Here is a 21,355-nt window from a genome sequence, read left to right on the forward strand (position 1 = left end):
TTAATTTTGCCTTTTCTATATAAGACCTGGATTGAGTTTGGCCGTATCAAACTTCCCACATCCTTTCATCCTAACGATGTGGAGGAACAGTGGGGGAAGCTAATACTATCCATGATAGAGAGAGAGAAGGTTCTCCGACCAGCTGTGGAGAGGTTTGTACATTTATGCTCTTTCTGGATTTTTTTTTCTTCTTCCGCCTATGGCGTTACATTACCTTCTTTTTCTTGCTTAATAGGCTTGAACTGCTGTTACAAATTGCAAACAGGATTCAGAATGGCTGTTTGAGTTGCGAAGAGAAGCTGACACTAGCGAGGAATACGCTACAGTCTGTAAGAGAGAGTCGAAGCTACACTACCTGTACACCGTGGCAGTGTATATATGTACCGTATACACACATACACTGATGGCATTTACTGAATGGTTTCTTGTAAAATGTTATTAATAGGGATTAGGATTAGCCATGATAAATTATGTTGTAATTGATCAGCTTTTGATGTCTGATTCAAGTGTTGTGCCCACTGATGCATTGTACATAGATGGATGGGTATAGTTATAAGAACAGCATAAATTCCATTTCCTTGCATAAGACATTGAAAACCTAGCTGTTTCTCAGCAACAATCATTGACATATTTTCATTAATTTTTCTGTGTCTATTAGGATGCCTCTAATGTCGAATGTGGACAAAGCACTCAACAAGAAATTGAAGTGTTGCAATTCCTTCAGGAAAGTGAAAGTGTTCTCCGTCAACTTCAGGCAGACGTTCAGATTCTGCGAGATGAAAAGTATTTCCAGGTGGATGAGCTTGCCTTCAGGTAAAGTACAGCTTTTAAATATATATGTGTGTGTATGTACAGTGGCTTGCGAAAGTATTTACCCCCCTTGGCATTTTTCATTTTTTGCTACCTTACAACCTGGAATTTTACTGTGTTGTTTTTTTTTTTTTTCTTGAGAGTTTTCTACAGTTCATGTAAAGAACATGCCTACAACTGTGAAGCAAACAACAAAAGAGAAAATAAATGAAAACTTCAGTGTGTATAGCTATTCACCCCCCTAAAGTCAGTACTGTCTAGAGTCTCATTTTACAGCAGTTACAGCTGCAAGTGGCTGTGAAGTAGTCTGAGCTTTTCACATCTGGCCACTGGGATTTTTTTGCCCATTCCTCAAGGAAGGAAGAACTGCTCCAGCTCCTTTAAGTTGGATGGTTTACTCTGGAGACAGCAATATCCAAGTCTGATCGCAGATTTTCAATTGGATTAAGGTCTGGGCTTTGACTAGGCCACTCCAAAACATTTACATGTTTCCCCTTAAAGGAGTATTCCCATCTCCAGTATCCTAACCCAATATGTAGTAGGTGTAATATTAATAATATTAGCAAATATCTCCAACTAGAAACTTAGTCTGGTTCTTCAGATTTGCTATGTCGCTTACCTCATGTAGGGCATTGCAGTAGCTAAGGTATCCATGGTTACGACTACTAAGCGCTATCTACCTAACTGACTGTCACTATATGAGTGGACGTACCCATGGTTACTGCAATGCTCTACATGAGGTAAGTGACATAGCGTATCCGAACTGTATTAAATTTGTAACTGGAGGTATTGACTAATATTACACCTACTACATATTGGGATAGGATCTTGGAGATGGGAATACCCCTTTAAACCACTTGCGTTTTGCTTTAGCAGAATGCTTGGAGTCATTGTCTTGTTGGAAGGTGAATCTCCGTTCCAGTCCCAAATCACTGACAGACTGAAATAGGTTTTGCTGGATATCCCTGTATTTCACATCATGCATTTTCCCTTCGACTCAAACCATTTTCCCTGTTCCTGCTGCTGAAAACACCATAGCATTAGGCTGCCACCACCATGTTCCACTGTGGGGATGGTGATCTTGGGGGGTGACGGTGTGTTTGGTGTCAGACATAGCATTTATCTTGGTGGCCAAAAGTTCAATTTTGGTCTCACTTGACCACAGCACATACATTTGGACAGTCTCCCACGTCTTTTGGCAAACTGCAAACAAGCCTTACAACTTTTGTGTGTAAGTAAAAGCTTTTTACTGCCCACTCTTCCATATAGGCCCCCCGCTTTTGAGTGTACAGCTTATAGTGGTCGTATGAACAGATACACCATTCTCTGGTTGGGCATTCAACAGCTCCTTCAGGGTTACCTTTGGTCTTTGTCCTGCCTCTCTGATTAATGTCCTCCTTGCCTGGGCTGAGAGTTTTGGTGGGCGTCCCTCTCTCGGCAGGTTTGTTGTGGTACCATATTCTTTCCATTTGATGATAATGGATTTGATGGTGATCCGGAACATCAGATATTGGGATATTTGGTTTATAACCCAACCCTGACTTGTACTTGTCAACAACATTGTATCTGACTTGTTTGGAGATCTCCTTGGTCTTCATGATGTTGTTTGGTTAGTGGTGCCTCTTGCTTAATGGTGTTGCAGCCTCTGAGGCCTTTCAGAAATGGTGTGTACATACTGACAGACCATGTGACACTTACATTGCACACAGGTGGTCTTCCTTTCATGAAGCATATGAAGGTGATTGATTGCAGCAGAAAAGATGTAGCATGCCATATAGGAATCTGACAGTTTATATGTATGCGGGTACTGTTATATTATATATGCTCTTTTTTTTTATTTAACTGTTTAGAGTTCTACGGATTCAGGATGAGCTTCTAACACTGAGACTGGAATATTCCAACTTGTACAGAAAAGGGAACTTCATCGGAGCAGGCCTACAAAACTCAGTGTCTCTTAACACAACTCCCCAACAAGGCTTTCACACATCTGCTACTTCTTCCACAACTTGGTTTCGGAAACCAATGAGCCGGTCAGAGCTGCTTGCTTTATCCTCCTCAGAAGATGAAGGTAGCCTCAGATTTGTTTATGAGCTCCTTGCCTGGGTGGAAGAAATGCAGGTACTCATCATACAAACATTCATTCAAGTGAATTACGCTATATCCTATGGTATATGATTGATGTTTATTTAACACTGCTTGAGTAAAGGGGTTATCCACTGCTTTTCGACCAGCAACCATGTGTCTTCATTGCTCCATACTAGCCTTTTTCTAATATACTTTCATGACCTGCTCTGCCTCTATGCATGCATTTCCAGATTAAGGCAGTTAAGACACATGGGTTCTAGTTTAAAAATAGTGGACAAGACATTTAATATTGCCAAGCTAGTGTGATCTTGGTTTTCTACTCCATTGCAAGAATACAACATCTTGGTTACTTTTATAGAAAGCTATCCTTTCCATCCAGGGCAATCTGAATGGACAACGCTATGAAGAATATAAGAAGATTTCTTAATACTGTATATAATTTGTCAAAATGTGGTGGTAAACTTTTGCATTACGAACTTTCCCTTTGACTGGCAATATATGTGAGTCCATATTTTACACCAAAAAATGATGCACGACTTTCCTTTGTTGTATTTTATATTTCCTCTTAGCCATACACATTATTTGAGATAAACAGTTGGGGCTGGTGTTAAAATTGTCTAAAACACATTATAAGGTTTGTGCACATGGAAGCAATTTGAGGTTGTTTCATTTGGTAGCAGACATATAGTGGGGGTAATAAGTTTCTCTATCGTTTCATTGGGGGGACACAGGAACCATGGGTGTATGCTGCTGCTACCTGGAGGCTGACGTTATGCACAAAAAAAGTTAGCTTCTCCTCCGCAGTGTACACCCCACCGACTGGCACTAGGATAATCAGTTTAGCTTGGTGTCAGTAGGAGGTGGACACTGGTCTGTCATTAGACCCATATCAGCCTCGGTGTGCGTTGTTTTCCTGTAACGTCTTTTCTTTTTCAGATGAATTTTCTTACCTCTGGAGGGATACAGTGTGAACAGTCACTCTGTACTCCCACGTAGAAACTATGAGTACGGCTTGTACTGCCACGCTGTATCATATATCTAGCCGGTAGGACCCCAACTCCTAACACATGAAGAGTATTTAGGTTATCCGATCACTGATCTTGGACCCCGTCTACTACCACTTGCCCACCAGAGCCTGTCGGTTTCAGGAGGCACGGACGTCCCACAAGAGTCCCACTTGCCCACCAGAGCCTGTCGGTTTCAGGAGGCACGGACGTCCCACAAGAGCCACGGGCGTCTAGCTAAGGTCTCTTCTTCAGCTTATTTCTAGCTACATTGGGGGCGTAGGGTTACCTTACAGGTAATTTCTGGGCCTCCACGCTTCCGTCTCTGCGGCCGCCTTTTGTAAATCTAGGCCCTGGCTTCAGCGAGCGTGGATTATTTTTGGTTGTGGGGCTTTTTCCCCTCTCATCACTCCCCCCTTCCTTCATCTCTTTTGTCTCTGGCGGCCATCTATGCCCCCTCTTCTGAAATTCTTTGACAGGCTTTTCTCCTGCCTGTCACTGGCTTCACCTGTCTCTGGCGATTATCTCCGCCTCCTTCTCCCGGTGGGTTTCTTCTCCTGCCTGATGCTGTCATGCCCCCTCCTCAATCTCATTGAGCGGGCCCTTTCGAGTCACGTCCCCTTCTTTTTCTTCAGTGGCGCGTATTCTGCGTGCACTTTTCCTCTCTGTGGGCCCTCCTTTTTTTCCCTGCGATCACCATTTGCCTGTATCTGGACCCGGAAGGCGGCTCCTCTCTGCAGGGAACTCGGCATCTCCTCTTGCATTCGCCCTGTGTGTTTCTTGGCTCTCTTCTGCAGCCTGGAAGCAGTCTTTAGGACCTGCAAATTACTGTTCTTCAGCCTGGAAGCAGACTTCAGGACCTGCATCTTACTGTGAGCAGCTCTGTTCTGCAGACTGACACTCTCCTCAGCATATATCTTTGTCCCCTAACCCTCTGGCATTAGTTAGTGGGTCTGCTGTCTATCATACCTAGTCCTAAAGAAGAGTGCTCTTGCCCTCCTTCTACTTTTTTTTTATTTTTATAAATTCGTTTATTAAACCACAAAAAAAACTAATACATACATGGTTCAAAAATATCCAGGTCAGTACAGATACGTTTATCATAGTAGTTTCCACTGATATAAATCTCAATGCATAGACCGGATCATATACACTCAAAGTACTGTAGTATGTCTTGAATACTAAAAAACCTTAACACTAAAACTGTTTTACTGCCAGAACAGTCTCCATAACATTAATTAAGTAATACTGAAGCACAGCGTGAACAATGCGCATTTTGCCTTAAGCTCTATCATATTGAATCTTTACCATTAACCACGTGGTGACATAGTAAGGTACGACGAGTTCCATAAATCCCAGATCTTATTAAATTTCTCTAAACAGCCTTTATTCTGATATAGGGTTCGTTCGTATGGTATGATTGAATCTACCAGCTCTAACCAGGCCCTAAGAGATGGCTGTGTAGTGCCCATCCAACGCAGGGCTGTTAATTTCCTTGCCAGGAAAAGGGTCTCTCTCAAGAAAATTTGAATGTGCTGCCCCACGTCTCTTCCTCTAATACCCCTAATTAGACACAGTGGAGTCAGAGGAACGGGGATATGTGCTAGCTAGCTAATGAAATTACCTCATTCCTGAAAGATAGAATAACTATCCCCCCCCGCGCCTGCTACCCAGGAGTCCCCTACTGCTCCTAGTGAGAGTGGTCCTTCTACCCCAGTGTGGGCCCCCTCTCTGTCACAATCTGTGACGGACCTCATCAAGGTGTCGCAGACCCTGGTGTCCGTTATTGACAGACTGCCTGTCCTTCCCTCCGCAGTCGCCAGCAGATCGCAGGAATTACCGTTTGTGCCTACCAACAGGGGCCTTAAGGCATTGAGGCAGAGGCGTCCTTTTAGATCTTCCTCTCTCCCGCTGGCCTCTCTCTGCAGACAACTCCTTCCCGATCCTCCTCCTCTGGAATCAGCCGAGGCGGTTTCGGATGTACTGTCCGAGGATTACTCGTACCTGGTTTCTGATTTGGCCTCTGATATGAGCAACATGGTTCAGAGACTCATTGTGACTGTCAACCAGACCTTTAACAGGACACAGCTACGAAAACCGCAGTGCAGGTGGTTTTGTTTAGACGGTCGAGATCAGCTCCTAAGGGAATTTGAGGAGGTACTTTGCAGGGAACAGGACAACCTGACCAGATGCTTCCATAGAGGGAAGCGCCTCGGCATCCTATATCCCTTTGCCCCTGTGCTCATTCGGAGCTGGAATGCTTCTCCGACTGTGGACCCTCCAGTTTCCAGACTGTCCACCAGCATGGTCCTTCCTCTTACGGATGGAGCATCCCTCAAGGACACCAATGACAGGCTCATAGAGTCCTTTGCAAGGTCAGCATTGAAGCGGCCACTTCTACATTGGGTCCTGTCTTTGCCATCACCTGAGTGGCAAGTTCTATAGCCGCATGGGCGAACAGCTCCGTCAGGGCATTCTTTCTATAGCCCGACGAAAGAATTGGCTGACCTCTCGGACCTAATTTGTCACGCAGGGAAGTAGATAGTATCCGCATCCCTGAACCCTGCTTCATGTGCTGCTCAGTCTTCCAGAAATATAGTGGCCATCCGAAGGACCATTTGGCTTAAGGTGTGGCAGGCGGACTTAGCTTCAAAAAAAAAAAAAAAAAAAAGTCCCTTACCAACTGGCTTTTCCAGGGTTCCTGTCTTTTTGGCTCCAAGCTGGACCAAATTATTAAGAAGGCCACCGGAGGGACGCGCTCTCTCCTTCCTCAAACCAAACCTTGCCGTCCTCCTTTGAAGCATGAGTTTCGGTCCTTTCGGCCCTCTCATCGTTTCTTGAATTTTTTCTCCCACCAAGAGAGGCCACAGACTCGGAAAAGGGTTTCATTTAAATCCTCCCAATCTGGGCGCTCCCCTAATGCGCAGGGTAGATCCTCCAGGACCAGTCCTGGCAGATATTCCTCCGCATGACCCATCTTGGATCTAAAATTACTGAACAAAAGAGTCCATCTGTGTTATTTCACAATGGAGTCTCTTTGTTTCGTAACTGCTTCCATGGAATCGCTGGAGTTACTGTTCTCCATGGACACCTATCTCTATGTCCAGCAGGACCACTTCTGTTTGTTGTCCTGTCTTCGAACTCACTGCCGCTCCCACGGTCTTCACAAGATCACGGCAGCGGTAATGGCCATTCTGTGGATCAGAGGTCCAGTGTCATCCTCGTCCCCCCTTTTTGTGGGCATCCCCTGGAGGCTCTCAGACAGATCGGATCTTCTGTCCTAAGGGCCACTCTGCAACCAGAATTCTTGGTAGCTAAAGGACCAGGTTTCAGTGCTTCCCATCCTTTTTTTTTTGCAGAAGGATTTTTCCTCCAGTTTTTCATGTCAGAACCTTTTTCCAGGGAGTGGCGCACACCGTGCCCCCCTACCGTGCACCCCTGAGACCTCAGTTTTGTCCTGGAGACCCTTTAGAAGTTCTCACTTGAACCACTTTGAGAAGTCTCTGTCTTGGACGGTGGTGTTTCAGTGTCTCAGAATTGGTGTTTTTTTTTTCCTGTCACCCCCCCCTTCCCCCTTTTCTGGTTCTCCACCAGGATAAGGTGGTTTAGCAACCTATACCTTCTCTCCTTTCCAACTTGGTGTCCCCCTTTCACCTAAATGAGGATATTATCCTCCCTATCTTTTTGTCTGACTCATCCTCTATAGTTTTTTTTTTCTGAACAGTTTAGTCCTTGTCAAGGCGATGCGCGTCTATTTGGCTACGACCGCTCCCCTTTCGGTGTAATTCCCGAGGGGAGTGCGCAGAGGCCTTTCGGCCTCTAAAACAGCAATTTGCTTGCTTGATCCAGACGATAATTTTTGAGGCATACCGTGTCAGAACAGAGCGGCTTCTCATGGGTTTAAGGCACACTCTACCCGGGCAGAGGGCGCCTCCTGGGCGGTATACCATAGGGCCTCCGCCCTGCATCTCTACAATTCGGTAACCTGATCCTCCATCCACATATTAGCCGAATTTTACAGGGTCCATACCTATGATTCGGCGGATGCCAGCCTAGGTAGAATGATTTTGTAGGCAGCAATGGTTAGTTCTCTGACCTGAACGGAGTTTCTGCTGTTCCCTCTCCATGGACTGCTTTGGGACATCCCATGGTTTCCTGTATCCCCCCAATGAAGTGATAGAGAAAATGGGATTTTTCGTTACTCACCGTAAAATCTGTTTCTCGTATCCTTCATTGGGGGACACAGCACCCTCCCATGCTTAGCAGCTATGGTTTCTGTTTTATGTTGTGAGGGTATGTGCACACGATGCGGATTTTGCTGCGGATCCGCAGCGTTTCCACAGCTGCGGATGCGCAGCAGTTTCCCATGAGTTTACAGTACAATGTAAACCTTTGAGAAACCAAAAACGCTGTGCCCATGCTGCGGAAAAAAACGCGCGGAATCGAAGCGTTTTATTTTCCGCAGCATGTCAATTATTTTTCCGGAATCCGCAGCGTTTTTTACATCTGCTCCAATAGAAAACTGCAGATGTAAATCCGCAGCGGAATCCGCAATAGAAAACACGATAAATCCGCAGTAAAAACCGCAGCAGTTTTGCACTGTGGATTTATCAAATCCGCTGCGGAAAAATCCGCAGTGGACCATTCTACGTGTGCACATATCCTTACAGTTGGAGTTGTCTGTTTTGTTTCTCTTTGTCATGTTGCTTCTCCTACTGCTTTCTCACTAAGTGATTATCCTAGTTCCGGTCAGTGAGGTGTACACTGCAGAGGAGCTAACTTTTTTTGTGCATAGTGTCAGCCTCCTAGTGGCAGCAGCATACACCCCATGGCTTCTTGTGGCCCCCATTGAAGCGATAAACAGATTTTGTGGCGAGTAACAAAAAAATCTTGTAACAACCGATTGACCAAACCGCTGCACGACCAGCTCTACCCTCGCCTACTGTATCCTCACCTATCCCTTGTAGATTGTGAGCCCTCACGGGCAGGGTCCTCTCTCCTCTTGTCCCAGTTGTGACTTGTATTGTTTAAGATTATTGCACTTGTTTTTATGTATACCCCTCCTCACATGTAAAACCCCATGGAATAAATGGAGCTATAATAATAATATTAATAATTTGATACACTGCCAATTTTCAAGTTTTCACCTAATAAGAATGGAGAGGTCTGTAATTTTTATGGTAGGTACGCTTCAACATGAGAGAATTAAAAAAAAAATCGTATTGTATGATTTTTAAAGGGAACCTGTCACCCCGAAAATCGCGGGTGAGGTAAGCCCACCGGCATCAGGGGCTTATCTACAGCATTCTGTAATGCTGTAGATAAGCCCCTGATGTTACCTGAAAGAGGAGAAAAAGACGTTATATTATACTCACCCAGGGGCGGTCCCGCTGCTGGTCAGGTCGGATGGGTGTCTCCGGTCCGCTGCGGCGCCTCCCATCTTCATTACAAGACGTCCTCTTCTGATCTTCAGCCACGGCTCCGGCGCAGGCGTACTTTGCTCTGCCCTGTTGAGGGCAGACAAAGTACTGCAGTGCGCAGGCGCCGGGCCTCTGACCTTTCAAGAGGGCAGAGCAAAGTACGCTTGCGCCAGAGCCGTGGCTGAAGATCAGAAGAGGACGTCTTGTAATGAAGATGGGAGGCGCGGCAGCGGACCGGAGACACCCATCCGACCTGACCAGCAGCGGGACCGCCCCTGGGTGAGTATAATATAACGTCTCTTTCTCCTCTTTCAGGTAACATCGGGGGCTTATCTACAGCATTACAGAATGCTGTAGATAAGCCCCTGATGCCGGTGGGCTTACCTCACCAGCGATTTCCGGGGTGACAGGTTCCCTTTAAATAAAGTGCGTTTTATTGCATGAAATAAGTACGGTATTTGATCGCCTACCAACCAGCAAGAATTCTGGCTCTCACCTTTTAGTTTTTCTTTAAGAAGCCCTCCTACTCTGTTCTCATTTCCTGTATTAATTGCATCCATTTCTACTTTTTTCCTGTGTGAAAGACACATGTTCACACACTTGATTAATCACACTCTAACCTCTCCATCTCGGTCAAGACCAAAGAGCTGTCTAAGGACACCAGGGACAAAATTGTAGACCTGCACAAGGCTGGGATGGGCTACAGGACAATAGGCAAGCAGCTTGGTGGGAAGGCAGCAACTGTTGGCGCCATTATTAGAAAATGGAAGAAACAAAAGATGTCAATCTTCCTCGGTCTGGGGCTCCATGCTAGATCTCGCCTCGTGGGGTAAGAATGATTCTGAGAGAGGTCAGGAATTGGCCCAGATCTATACAGGAGGACCTGGTCAATGACCTGAAGAGAGCTGGGACCACAGTCTCAAACATTACCGTTAGTAACACACTACGCCGTCATAGATTAAAATCCTGCAGGGCACATAAGGTCTCCCTGCTAAGGCCAGCACATGTCCAAACCCATTTAAAGTTCGCCAGTGACTATGTGGATGATCCAGAGGAGGCATGGGAGAAGGTCATGTGGCCAAATGAGACCAAAATAGAACTTTTTGTATCAACTCCACTCGCTGTGATTGGAGGAAGAAAATGGATGAGTACAACCCCAAGAACAGCGTCTAACCTTAAAGCATGGTGGGAGAAACGTCATAGTTTAGGGGTGCTTGTCTGCAAAGGGGATATAACAACTGCATGTATTGAAGGGAGGATTAATGGGGTAATGTATCACTAGATTTTGGCCAACAACCTCCTTCTGTCAGTAAGATCTTTGAAGATGGGTCGTGGAAACACAGAGCCAGGGCAACTAAGGCCAGGTTTACATTGTGTTAAAGCAGCCCGATCAACGCAAAACGTTGACGAGCTGCGTTAACGCTATAGCATACACGCCATCGCGTTATGCTGTACCGCTAGCGTAGATGATTCATCTGTGCTAGCGGTGACGGAGCCTCAGACGCTGCAGCCCGCATCCGAGGCTCCGTCACTGAATGACGGCACATCGCTAGCGCATGCCGATTATGGCATGCGTTGGCGATGTGCCCGATAATAGGGGGTTAATGGCAGTTTTAACAGACTGCGTTACACCGCGTTATGCCGCGGTTTAACGCAGTCCGTCTAACGGACTGCCATAACGCAATGTGAACCCAGCCTAAGGAGTGGCACCCTAAAAAGCATTTCAAATTCCTGGAGTGGCCTAGCCAATGTCCAGACTTGAATACAATATAAAATCTTTGGGAGATGAAACTCCGTGTTACCCAGCGACATCCCTGAAACCTGAAAGATTTGGAGAAGATCTGTATGGAGGAGTGGGCCAAAATCCCTGCTGCAGTGTGTGCAAACTTGGCCAAGTACTACAGGAAATAATATTTGGTGCAGAAACCTTTGTTTGCAATTACAGAGAACAGTTAAGTTTTATTTTTCTAATGTATCAAATACTTATTTCTTACAATAAAATGCAAATTAATTATGTAAAACCATACAATGTGATTTTCTAGATTTGTTTAAGATTCTGTCTCTCACAGTTGAACTGTACCTACGTTAAAAATTACAGACCTCTCCATTCTTTGTAGGTGGGAAAACTTGCAAAATCTGCAGTGTATGAAATACTTATTTTACCCACTGTATTTAGTGTCTGCAGATTTGATGATTTTGTGAGGATGCGTGTATGGTATCATTGGAATACATGAACTCTGGACATCCTGAAATCTGCTTTTTAGGCACTCTGAACGCTTTTTTTTATTTTTAAAGCATCTCTGACACTGCTTGTCTCAGATCTTAGTCCATTAGCAGGATTTTTGAATGCCTATTTTACAAAGTGTATCCCTTTAACATACAATTGCATACAACTGTGAAGTGCTCGGTGGCATTTTCACAACAATTATTATTTCTTATTTCAGTTTGATTTGTGGATCATCTTGTAAAAATCAAAAAAACTGATCTTGTTGTTAAGAATCCAACTTTCATTTCCTAAACTAATTATAGATCAGGCCCAATGTATATGGTATTAGTAAGTTGCAGCAGTGATCTGCTGTTCCCCAGTGAAGCATAATTCCACTTTCATCAGGGTTATGAAAAAAATTAAAGCGGCTTCTTTGCTGCTCTCCTTGACACCAAGCCAGCCTCCAGAATCATAGTCCCACTCCAGATTCACAACACCCTGCCTGCTGCCGTTCCAGAGCAAGCTCCACACTTGTATGGAACCAGTCCCGCAGCTGAATCCTCTTTAGGAGACTTTCTTGGGGTCCCTGAATCTTTCTTCACAACAATTGAAGTTCTTAATGATCCGATAAATGGTTGATTTTACATTTGCAATTCAGCCGAACAATGTTCAGAACAATCTAGAGCTAATGCAAATTGGCACAATAAAAACTTAAAGCATGAAACTTTTTGATAATCCAAATTTGTGTCAGTCTTAACTTTTGCCACAACTGCATCTAGTAGTCTAATTGAAAAATGAAACAAAGGATTTACCATGTTACTCGCTTATTACAATGAATATGTAAAAGCAGAAGTTTCTAACAATTGTGTAAGCCCCTTTATTTTATTTTTTTCCCTTTAGTTAAAATTGGAACGTGCAGAATGGGGCAGTGACCTTCCAAGTGTGGAGAGCCAGCTAGAAAACCAGCGCCAAGTACACAGCAGTGTGGAAGAGTTGTCCTCCAGTTTGCGAGAAGCAAGGAGTTATGAGGTGGGTGTGTAGCAACGTATTCCTAGCCGCACATCTGTGTAATAACTGGTAGTCAGGTCATTATTAATTTTTTTTTTTCATGTATAGGGTTATCTTTGCATTTACCAGAGTTTCCACCTTGTAAAACATAATAGATTTTTTGGCCATGTTATAGAAAGTAATGAAAATGTCAACTCTTTCATTTCAGGTTAAAATGTCTCCTAATTTCCGCAGCAGCTACAGAGAGACCTTAAACAAGCTTGAAGTACAGTACTGCAAACTAAGGGTAAGGAGATTTATGGCGTAAAATATGAGAAGTATATTTATACAGCTTCTAAAGGTCCAATTTTACTGCTGTTCTCGGTAGGAAACCTCAAGCTCCCGTTTCCGCCATTTAGAGAGCCTCCATAGTTTTGTGTCTCGAGCTACCGCACAGATCATCTGGTTGAATGAGAAGGAAGAGGATGAGCTTGCTTATGACTGGAGTGATGGAAATTCCAACATGGAGATGAAGAAGGATTACTTTTCTGTAAGCGTTGCATACTTAATGTAAAATGAATGCTTTTGGAATGGGTTATTTAATATGCAAATTGCCTTTTCAAAGAAAAAGAGGGCTTGAACTCTCTAGCGCCGCCTGTTGGAAGTAGCGATCCTATAAGTCACAATCAACCCTTTAACAAGTTTTGGGATGGGTTCTAATTCATTAATATGCATGCAATATCATCATCAGTGGTTTCCACCTCTCTTCTTCAGGAACTTACAGAGGAGCTGGAGCAGAAGCACGATGTCATTCAGTCTTTGCAAGAAACTGCTGAACTTCTGTCGTTGGAAAATCATCCAGCAAAACAAACTGTAGAGGTGTGTTAGACGTCTGATTGCCTTTACCTGTAGTATGGATAAATATACTGTACATAGCCCCTAAGAAAGCCATTCTGCCGAGGGTCTAACTGTCTTTTTCCTTGCATGCAATTATTTTTAATTTAGGCATACAGTGCTGCGGTTGTCTCCCAATGGCAATGGGTCCAGCAGTTATGTCTTTGTGTAGAGCAGCATTTAAAAGAAAATTCTGCTTATTTTCAGGTAAGTTAATTGTCATTTGTATGAACAGGACATTGTTTTCATGTTTGTTTAAGAATTTTTCCTATCTGCACCGGTGGATGTAAAAGCAAGCACTTTTGCAATTTACTGCTTAAATAAAAATGTCAGCTATTTCTTTTAACGCAGCTCATTGCCTGTGAAACTGACCACCACTACGGTTTAGCTTCCAAATCCTCTGAGAGCTGCATGATGTAGGGGCAGAGCTCCCGATTCCAGCGATGTATCACTTACTTTACTGGTTGCTGCAATTTTGATTAAGAACTGTTTTATCTGATGCAGATCCAGCAGCTCTATGAATTCTGATCTCTGTATAACTCCGCTCACACCACTAATTGGAAATTTGGTGTACACTATGCGTAAGCAAAAAGCTGGCAATCAGTGGTAAGTGATATATCACTGGACTCAGGGTGTCTTTCCCTTTATTATGCTACTCTCAGTTTTGGTAGCAAAAGCTCTGGTTACAAATTCTATTTAAGTTGGACGGCATTAGGAGGGACACAACGCTTTCCAATGATCCTGGTCAACGTCAAAACAGTACTTAGAAATTCAGTGGAAAAGAGCTTATATGCTCTTCTCATGTTCTCCTAAAAAGTGTTAATCTCTCAAGACCATCTGAAAATTTTAACAAGCAGTAAATTGTGAATACCCATGTATCAAGGCGGGAATAAACCCTTAATGCTGATCCTTCACTGTTATCCCACAGTTCTTCAGTGACGTGCGGGAATCAGAAATGTATCTGAAAAATCTCCAGGAATCAATAAAAAGGAAATATTCCTCTGACCGCAATACGAGTATGAACCGACTGGAAGATATGTTGCAGGACTCTATGGTAAGACAGGATTTCAATCATTTGTTTTCAGTTCACCGTTTAAAATATCCCCTTATAGATGTGTGTTAACATCTTGGCCTTTATGATCTTTTGTTAGGAAGAGAAAGAACAACTCGTCCAATCCAGGAGTACCATGGCCAGTTTGGTGGGGAGATCCAGGAACATTGTACAACTTAGGCCCAGAAACCCTGATCATAGTCTAAGTGGAACCCTGCCCATCAGAGCTGTGTGTGATTACCGACAAATTGAGGTAGGAAATGTGATTCCATGGAAAATATTTTCCTTTGGCAAAGCTTTAAAGGGGTATTCCCATCTCCAAGATCCTATCCCAATATGTAGTAGGTTTAATAATAATATTAGCAAATACCACAAATTAGAAATGTAGCATAGTTTTTCTGATTCACTGTGTCTCTTTCCTCATGTGCAGGCATTGCAGGATCTTGGGTATCCATGGTTACGACCACTGGCAACTAGCTGTCACTAAATCTGTGATCATAACCATGGATACCTAAGGGCCTGCAATGCCTGCGCATGGGGAAAGAGACAGCGAATCAGAAAAACTACACTACATTTCTAATTGGAGGTATTTGCTAATATTATTATTATTACACCTACTACGTATTGGGATATTATATTGGAGAAGGGAATACTTCTTTAAGGACCCTACAAACATTTAGACTAAAGTCATCTGAGCCCTTGATCTCTCTGGAGATAAGTCGGGTAGGTTTTAAGGCCTCTGTACATATTAGATTAACGTTGACTGAACCCAACGATGTTAATGGGTTCACCCAGCAGTCTAGTGAGTACCCTGACCTCTGACCATTGTGGCATGTCCAATTTCAGGCTTCCGGTCCTTTTTTTTTTCCCTCTGTGAGATAAGCCGCCACCAGAGATTTCCATCAGCGGCTCTCTTATTCAGAACAAGCGAGCACTCCTGTGTATGGGAGAGACGGCCGAGATAGCTGCTGGCCAAACCATTGCTGCTGTGTATTTTCACATGAATGCTTGCCGGAGTCTAACATTCATGTGAATGCTGGAGTTGTGTGAGGTAGCTGCCAGCTTTAATGGAGATTTACTATTCATGACATTGAGAACTTTTTCTGCTTAACAGATTACGATATGTAGGAATGAAGAATGTGTGCTTGAAGATAACTCTCAAAGAACAAAGTGGAAAGTGATTAGCACAACTGGAAATGAAGCCATGGTACCATCTGTGTGCTTTCTCATCCCGCCACCCAATAAGGAAGCAATAGATCTGGCTATCAGGTGAAGAGATGGCTACCTATGCTTATGTCACTATTGCTGAGTATTTGGATGCTATCATTTGACAATGCTTGAATGTTTGCAGGGTGGAACAGCTATACCAGAAAGTGATGGCGCTTTGGCATCAGTTACATGTAAATACAAAGAGTTTGATTTCTTGGCATTATCTGCGCAAAGATGTAGACTTAGTGCAAGGGTGGAACGTGGACAAGGTGAGCTGTCCATCTTAAATCTCAATGTAATAACATGGCATCTGCTGAAATGATGTCTAATCAGATCTTTGTCTTTAGCTCAGGGTTCTGCCTTTAGCAGAACGTCTTCAGACACTATCTAGTCTCCAGTCACATCTGGATGATTTCCTGGAAGATAGCAAAGACTCTCAAATATTCTCATCTAGTGATCGCCTCAACATGGAGCAAGACGTAGAGACTTGTAAGGAGCAGTGTAGGAAGATGGTGGACATAATAGAAGCTGGTGAGGAATGCAGGATAGAGCCGCTAAGGAGAAGCACTTGCTAACTGTTAATCTGACAAGAGTAACAAGTCTTTTGTTCTATTCCTCCTTTTCAGAAGATAAAGATGAGTCTGTAGCACAAACCTATTTGTCAGAACTCCACAATATTCGTCTGCACTTAGAAGACTGTGAGCAGCGGCTGGTGAGGAGGTTGCAGAATCCCTCAGGCTGCGATGGTGATGCTATTCACGAAAATGCTGTTAAGATAGCAGAGCAAGAGGTTTGCACATGTCCAACAAATAACATGGGTTTCTTGGTATGTCCTGATGTTTTTAATTAAGTTCTTTTTTCTTGTTATTTATTTTAGAGAATGCAAGAGGAACTAAAGAGGTTAAAATCTGAGCTTTCACTGGTGTCTGAGCGCTGTGACCATTTCTTGCACATGTCTCCATCTGGCTCCAGCACCCCGAATGTTCGTTCACAGCTGGACCTTCTAGTAGGGAGGATGGATCAAGTCTATGGCCTGTCTTCTGTATTTTTGGAAAAGTGAGTTTTTGTGGCTAAGTAATTTAAATATATTAGTGAATTACTTAATATTTTATGCCCCATTTCGCATGTGAATGACCTGGGTTTACAGCAGTGTTTCTCAACTCCAGTCCCCAAGGGCCACCAATAGGTCATGTTTTCAGGATTTCCCTAGTATTGCCCAGGTGATGGAATTGTCACCTCGGCAATACTAAGGAAATCCTGAAAATGTGATCTTGTTCCTGTCTCTTTAGGACTGGAGTTGAGGAACTCTGGTCTACAGCATGTGCTTAACGTGCTGACACTCTCATAATCTCCCTGGACTTAAAGTCCATATTACATAATAATTAATTTTCTTCCAATTCACAGGCCCACACTGTCTCTCTTCATTATTCATTCTATTTCACACTGAGCTCAATATACATTAAAAAAAAATATCTCGGAAGGATCAAACCTTTTTTATTTACAAAAAGAGTGAGCAACCTCAGATTGATGATTTTTCTAAATGTCGCCTTATAACAAAAGGGCCTTTTCACATCACAGTTGGGCTGTATATTTGGCGCGTGCCGTGATGGTGTCAGGTGTAATGCTGAACGCATTCATAGGCACCTATTACATTGTAAACCAAAAAGTGGTCCTTTTTTCATACACTGGACCGGCATGTGCATGTGGCGGCAGACTTTTTTTGATGTATGATATAGCTTAGTAGACCTACTATGATACTCAGTAAACCAAATACTGTCCTATATGCAGATATTAGCATGTTTGTAAAGTACGTGAAGACACTTTTTTTTATAGACTTTTGAGTTCAGTATTTTAGTGGCACAAGATAAAAGTGGTGTTTTAGGATTCGTAGGATCTGACACAAAGGTGCTGTTGATGCTGTGCTTGTTATAGTGTTTGGGTAGGCTTTTATTATGTTACTAGCCCTGGCTTGTACTCTGCCCCATATTACTGTATAGCCCTATGACTATTATTCTAACTTCTTAGACTGAAAACTGTAGACGTAGTTATACGGAGTCTGCAGGGTGCAGAAGCTCTTGTAAAAGGCTTTGAGACCCGGCTGAGTCAGGAAGACACCATTGCCGCAGATCCGGTTGCTATTCATGGTCAGCAAGACTTATTACAGGTATGTGCATTATACCTTTTATTTTGGTGAACACTTGAAAATATTTGATAAAGGGTCATATAGGATCCACCTGATGTTTTCCAGCAATGGCTGAATGAAGCAATAGCGAAAGGTAGTGTCATTTCCACACTGGAGGAGGATGTCGCCAAATCAAAAGAAGTAAGAGATCGCCTAAATCAGAGGACTGTAGAGCGCAGTCTAGATGTAGATCAAATTCAAGAAAAGACTGTGAAGCTTCGCGAGCGGTGGGGTGGCGTGCACACTCAGCTGGAAACACGGTATGTGCTTTCCTTTTTATTTTCATCAAAACGAGATTTGAACTCTGATTACTTACCCTGTCTCCTTTAATGAAATGAAGGCAACTGGAATTGGCCACAATCCGAGAAGTGCTGAAAAGTTACAGGGGGCGCCATGACAGTTTAATCCAGTGGATAGAGGCCACCAAATCACAGCAGGAAATGATGAAGCCTGGACAGTCAGAAGACAGGCGAGTCTTGTCTGAGCAGTTAAATGAACAAACGGTAAGTTTTAGAGTAAGATTTGCAGCTTAATGAATGACACTGCACGTCATGAATTTGAGTGCGGGTTGCACCTCCCCATCACGCTCCTGCTTCACCTACTTTGCTGGAGCTGGGCGAAAATGGTCTGAAAGTGCCAAAAGTTGCGTTTTTGCTCATCCTTGCATTATGCAATGATTTTCAATTTTTCAAAGCTTATTACTCTAGTTTTCTAACATAAAAGCTTAGATTAATCGTGGCCCAGGAATCTATACAGCATTGCTCCAGTAATGATCTTGTGAGGCCAATTCATGGACCCTTTTACACCAGAAAACTGGTGTAAAAGCTTTGAAAAGTAGCAAAATTTTGCGACTTGGTGCTTTTTTCGCCAGGCTGACAGCTCTGCTAAAATGAGTGGAACTGGGGTGCAAAATTCATTGAAAATGCCAGCACTTCTTACATCAGAAATGCTACTCCAGTCTTTGACTGGAGTAGCATTTCTGGTGCAGCGAACAGAAGAGTAGACGCCTTCTATTTCCGCAAGACTGGCGTAGCGAGATGAATCCGGCCCCTGCCTGTTTATCTGAGTTTTCAAATTGTTAATGTCTGATAGTAACGGTTCCATCTTTGGGGCCCTTGTCCACAGAGGGATTGGGGGGTATATTGTTCCTTGGTTTTCAACCAAGTCTAACATCGGCAAACACATAGAAGTGTAGATCTTAAGCTCTGTTTAAGTCTATAGACGTTATGGAAGCAGTAAGGTAAGCCAGTATCAGTAACTAACTCTGGTCGGCCTTGCAATAAAAACAATTAGGTCAGCTAGCTTTCTATCAAGCTGACTTATCACTATGGTTTTGCTGTCGGTGAGTAAAAGTGGATTACTTGGCATGAATTAACACTTATGCCCCATTTAGACGAGAAAAGTGAATGGTTGTTTGTAAGAATGTTTGTTCCACCATAGATTAGTCTGTGTAAATAGACTGACATCCAAGAAGTATCGTTTCTCCTTGCGTAGATCGACATACTAAGTATGCCGAGATGAGAAGACTTAAAGCCGCAGTGCTCCTCTGGGTAATATGCTAATTATGCAAATTGTCTCTTCAGAGAGGAAGAGAGCTAGAACTCTAGTGCCACCTATTGGTAGGTAGCAATCCAATAGATGGCACTAGAGTTCTAGCTCTCTTCCTCTCTGAAGAGACAGTCTGCATAATTAGCAATAGACTGACACACACCCCTGATAAATGAGCAAAAGGCTTGGTCTTCAGGTACAATGGTTTTTAAAACCTCAAAAAAATGATTGTCCTCGGCAGCAGGAGATGTGCTGCGGAAAGCATGATATACTGTGTGTGTGGTGTATATCATGCTTTCTTATGATATACACTATTTTATTAACAATTTTACTGTATGTGTAGAATGTTTATTAGCGAGTGTAAACCGGCTAGTATGTACGTGTTTAGTGACCTGGATGGGCCCGGCTAAAAGGACCAATCGTGCTATCATTTAGGCTGTATGATTTAGAATATAAATTGTGCTGGTACATATGGCAAAGCTCAGTCTTTTTTATAGTCGATTGATTTCATAAAGAATGTATGATCTCTTCCCTGTGCATACTGTAACCTCAGTCATTTTTAATTTTTTTTTATTTTTAGGCACTGGTGGCTGAAATAGAGCGGAATCAGTCTCGTCTAGATGAATGTCAAGGCCTCTCCCAGCAGTACTCTGTGTCTGTGAAGGTGAGCGCGCCGAAGAGTATTCAACATCCATCTCTGTTCTGTTTCTGGTATCAGTGATGGCTAGTTTATTAAAAATGTGCTGAACAAATTATATTTTCAAGGATTATGAACTGCAGTTGATGACCTACAAGGCCTTTGTAGAATCGCAGCAGAAGTCGCCATTAAAGCGGAGAAGAATGCTGTCTACCTCAGATGTTATCACTCAAGAGGTAGGCTGACGTGTTTTATATCAGCTTGTATGTTTGGCTTTTACTGCTCTACAAATCCTCAACTTTTTTTCTTTGTTCAGTTTATGGATCTCCGCACTCGCTATACAGCTCTGGTGACTCTAACTACACAGCATGTGAAGTACATCAGCGACTCCCTACGGAGACTTGAAGAAGAGGAGGTAGTGTTGTGTACAGAAGACTCTTATTATTTGATGGAAAATAGGTTTCTATTCTCATCCAATATGCTTATGACATAAGACTGGTTGATTGAGACATTCACATATGTGAATAGAAATATCCTGACACCACTACCAGCATTGATTAGGGTATAGGCACAGATAGAAAATTGTCAAAGGCACCAGATTTATTCCTCGGTCAGTTTATTGGTTAAGGCATTCAAATATTTATGCCATATAGGACCTTTATTCTAGGAATACATCTGGTGTGTTGGACACGTCTAGCTGGATTTACAGACAATATTCTTGGAGAGTTGCCCCAAGAAAGCACAGACTTGGAAAGAATGATGCATCGGAACGCTATAGAGCTAACAGTATAAGCACACTTCCTCTGCTTCTTCTAATGGCAAAAACGCAGTTAAATCCGAAACTGCAAAATGTCTACAAAACAGGATGGGTGCAATATGTGCTTCCTTGATACGTGATTGTGGTTCACACATTTGTAGGGTACAATCGATAACATCATGATTAGTAATCTTTTATCCTAATATGGACCCTATGTAATAGACGTAGATGTAGAGCGCTGAAGCATATGCGTATGGCAGGATGATGTATTCTTCTCCATCTCTGTAGAAAGTCCTTGAGGAGGAGAAAGAAGAGCGTATTGAGGATCTGAAACAACTGTGTGGCTGGGTTTCTAGTCTCTCCCATGTGGTGTCAACCAGAGGAGGGAACAGAGCTGACCTGAACAAGTCAATCTCAGAGAAAGAGGTACGCAGCTACGATTGGCTTGTAATTTCTAGTCTTTTTGAAGTTTTCCTGATAATGTGCAAAAATATTCTGCAATTTTTGGTGTAACTTTGTATTTTTTGCGCTATTCTGGGGGAGTAACTGGCACTTTCTACATATC

General features: G+C 43.1%; 1 protein-coding gene across 20 annotated transcripts in view; it reads left to right on the top strand.

Moving 5' to 3' along the window:
- MACF1 (microtubule actin crosslinking factor 1) overlaps positions 1 to 21,355 on the top strand; it is a 343,633-nt gene that overhangs the window by 131,419 nt on the left and 190,859 nt on the right. For all 20 annotated transcript variants that reach the window (XM_069757084.1, XM_069757099.1, XM_069757094.1 and 17 more), the window contains 23 exons: positions 25 to 152; positions 236 to 329; positions 659 to 813; positions 2,661 to 2,928; positions 12,426 to 12,554; positions 12,742 to 12,819; positions 12,901 to 13,062; positions 13,287 to 13,391; positions 13,518 to 13,613; positions 14,335 to 14,460; positions 14,558 to 14,710; positions 15,572 to 15,726; positions 15,809 to 15,935; positions 16,014 to 16,197; positions 16,293 to 16,456; positions 16,544 to 16,722; positions 17,692 to 17,830; positions 17,915 to 18,108; positions 18,189 to 18,351; positions 19,977 to 20,060; positions 20,162 to 20,269; positions 20,350 to 20,448; positions 21,079 to 21,216. In XM_069757084.1, the coding sequence (XP_069613185.1) occupies positions 25 to 152; positions 236 to 329; positions 659 to 813; positions 2,661 to 2,928; positions 12,426 to 12,554; positions 12,742 to 12,819; positions 12,901 to 13,062; positions 13,287 to 13,391; positions 13,518 to 13,613; positions 14,335 to 14,460; positions 14,558 to 14,710; positions 15,572 to 15,726; positions 15,809 to 15,935; positions 16,014 to 16,197; positions 16,293 to 16,456; positions 16,544 to 16,722; positions 17,692 to 17,830; positions 17,915 to 18,108; positions 18,189 to 18,351; positions 19,977 to 20,060; positions 20,162 to 20,269; positions 20,350 to 20,448; positions 21,079 to 21,216 (3,228 nt within the window). The remainder of the gene's footprint in view (positions 1 to 24; positions 153 to 235; positions 330 to 658; positions 814 to 2,660; positions 2,929 to 12,425; positions 12,555 to 12,741; positions 12,820 to 12,900; positions 13,063 to 13,286; positions 13,392 to 13,517; positions 13,614 to 14,334; positions 14,461 to 14,557; positions 14,711 to 15,571; positions 15,727 to 15,808; positions 15,936 to 16,013; positions 16,198 to 16,292; positions 16,457 to 16,543; positions 16,723 to 17,691; positions 17,831 to 17,914; positions 18,109 to 18,188; positions 18,352 to 19,976; positions 20,061 to 20,161; positions 20,270 to 20,349; positions 20,449 to 21,078; positions 21,217 to 21,355) is intronic.

Source organism: Ranitomeya imitator, chromosome 3 (assembly GCF_032444005.1).
Source record: "Ranitomeya imitator isolate aRanImi1 chromosome 3, aRanImi1.pri, whole genome shotgun sequence".
In the NCBI taxonomy this organism is placed as follows: Eukaryota; Metazoa; Chordata; class Amphibia; order Anura; family Dendrobatidae; genus Ranitomeya; species Ranitomeya imitator.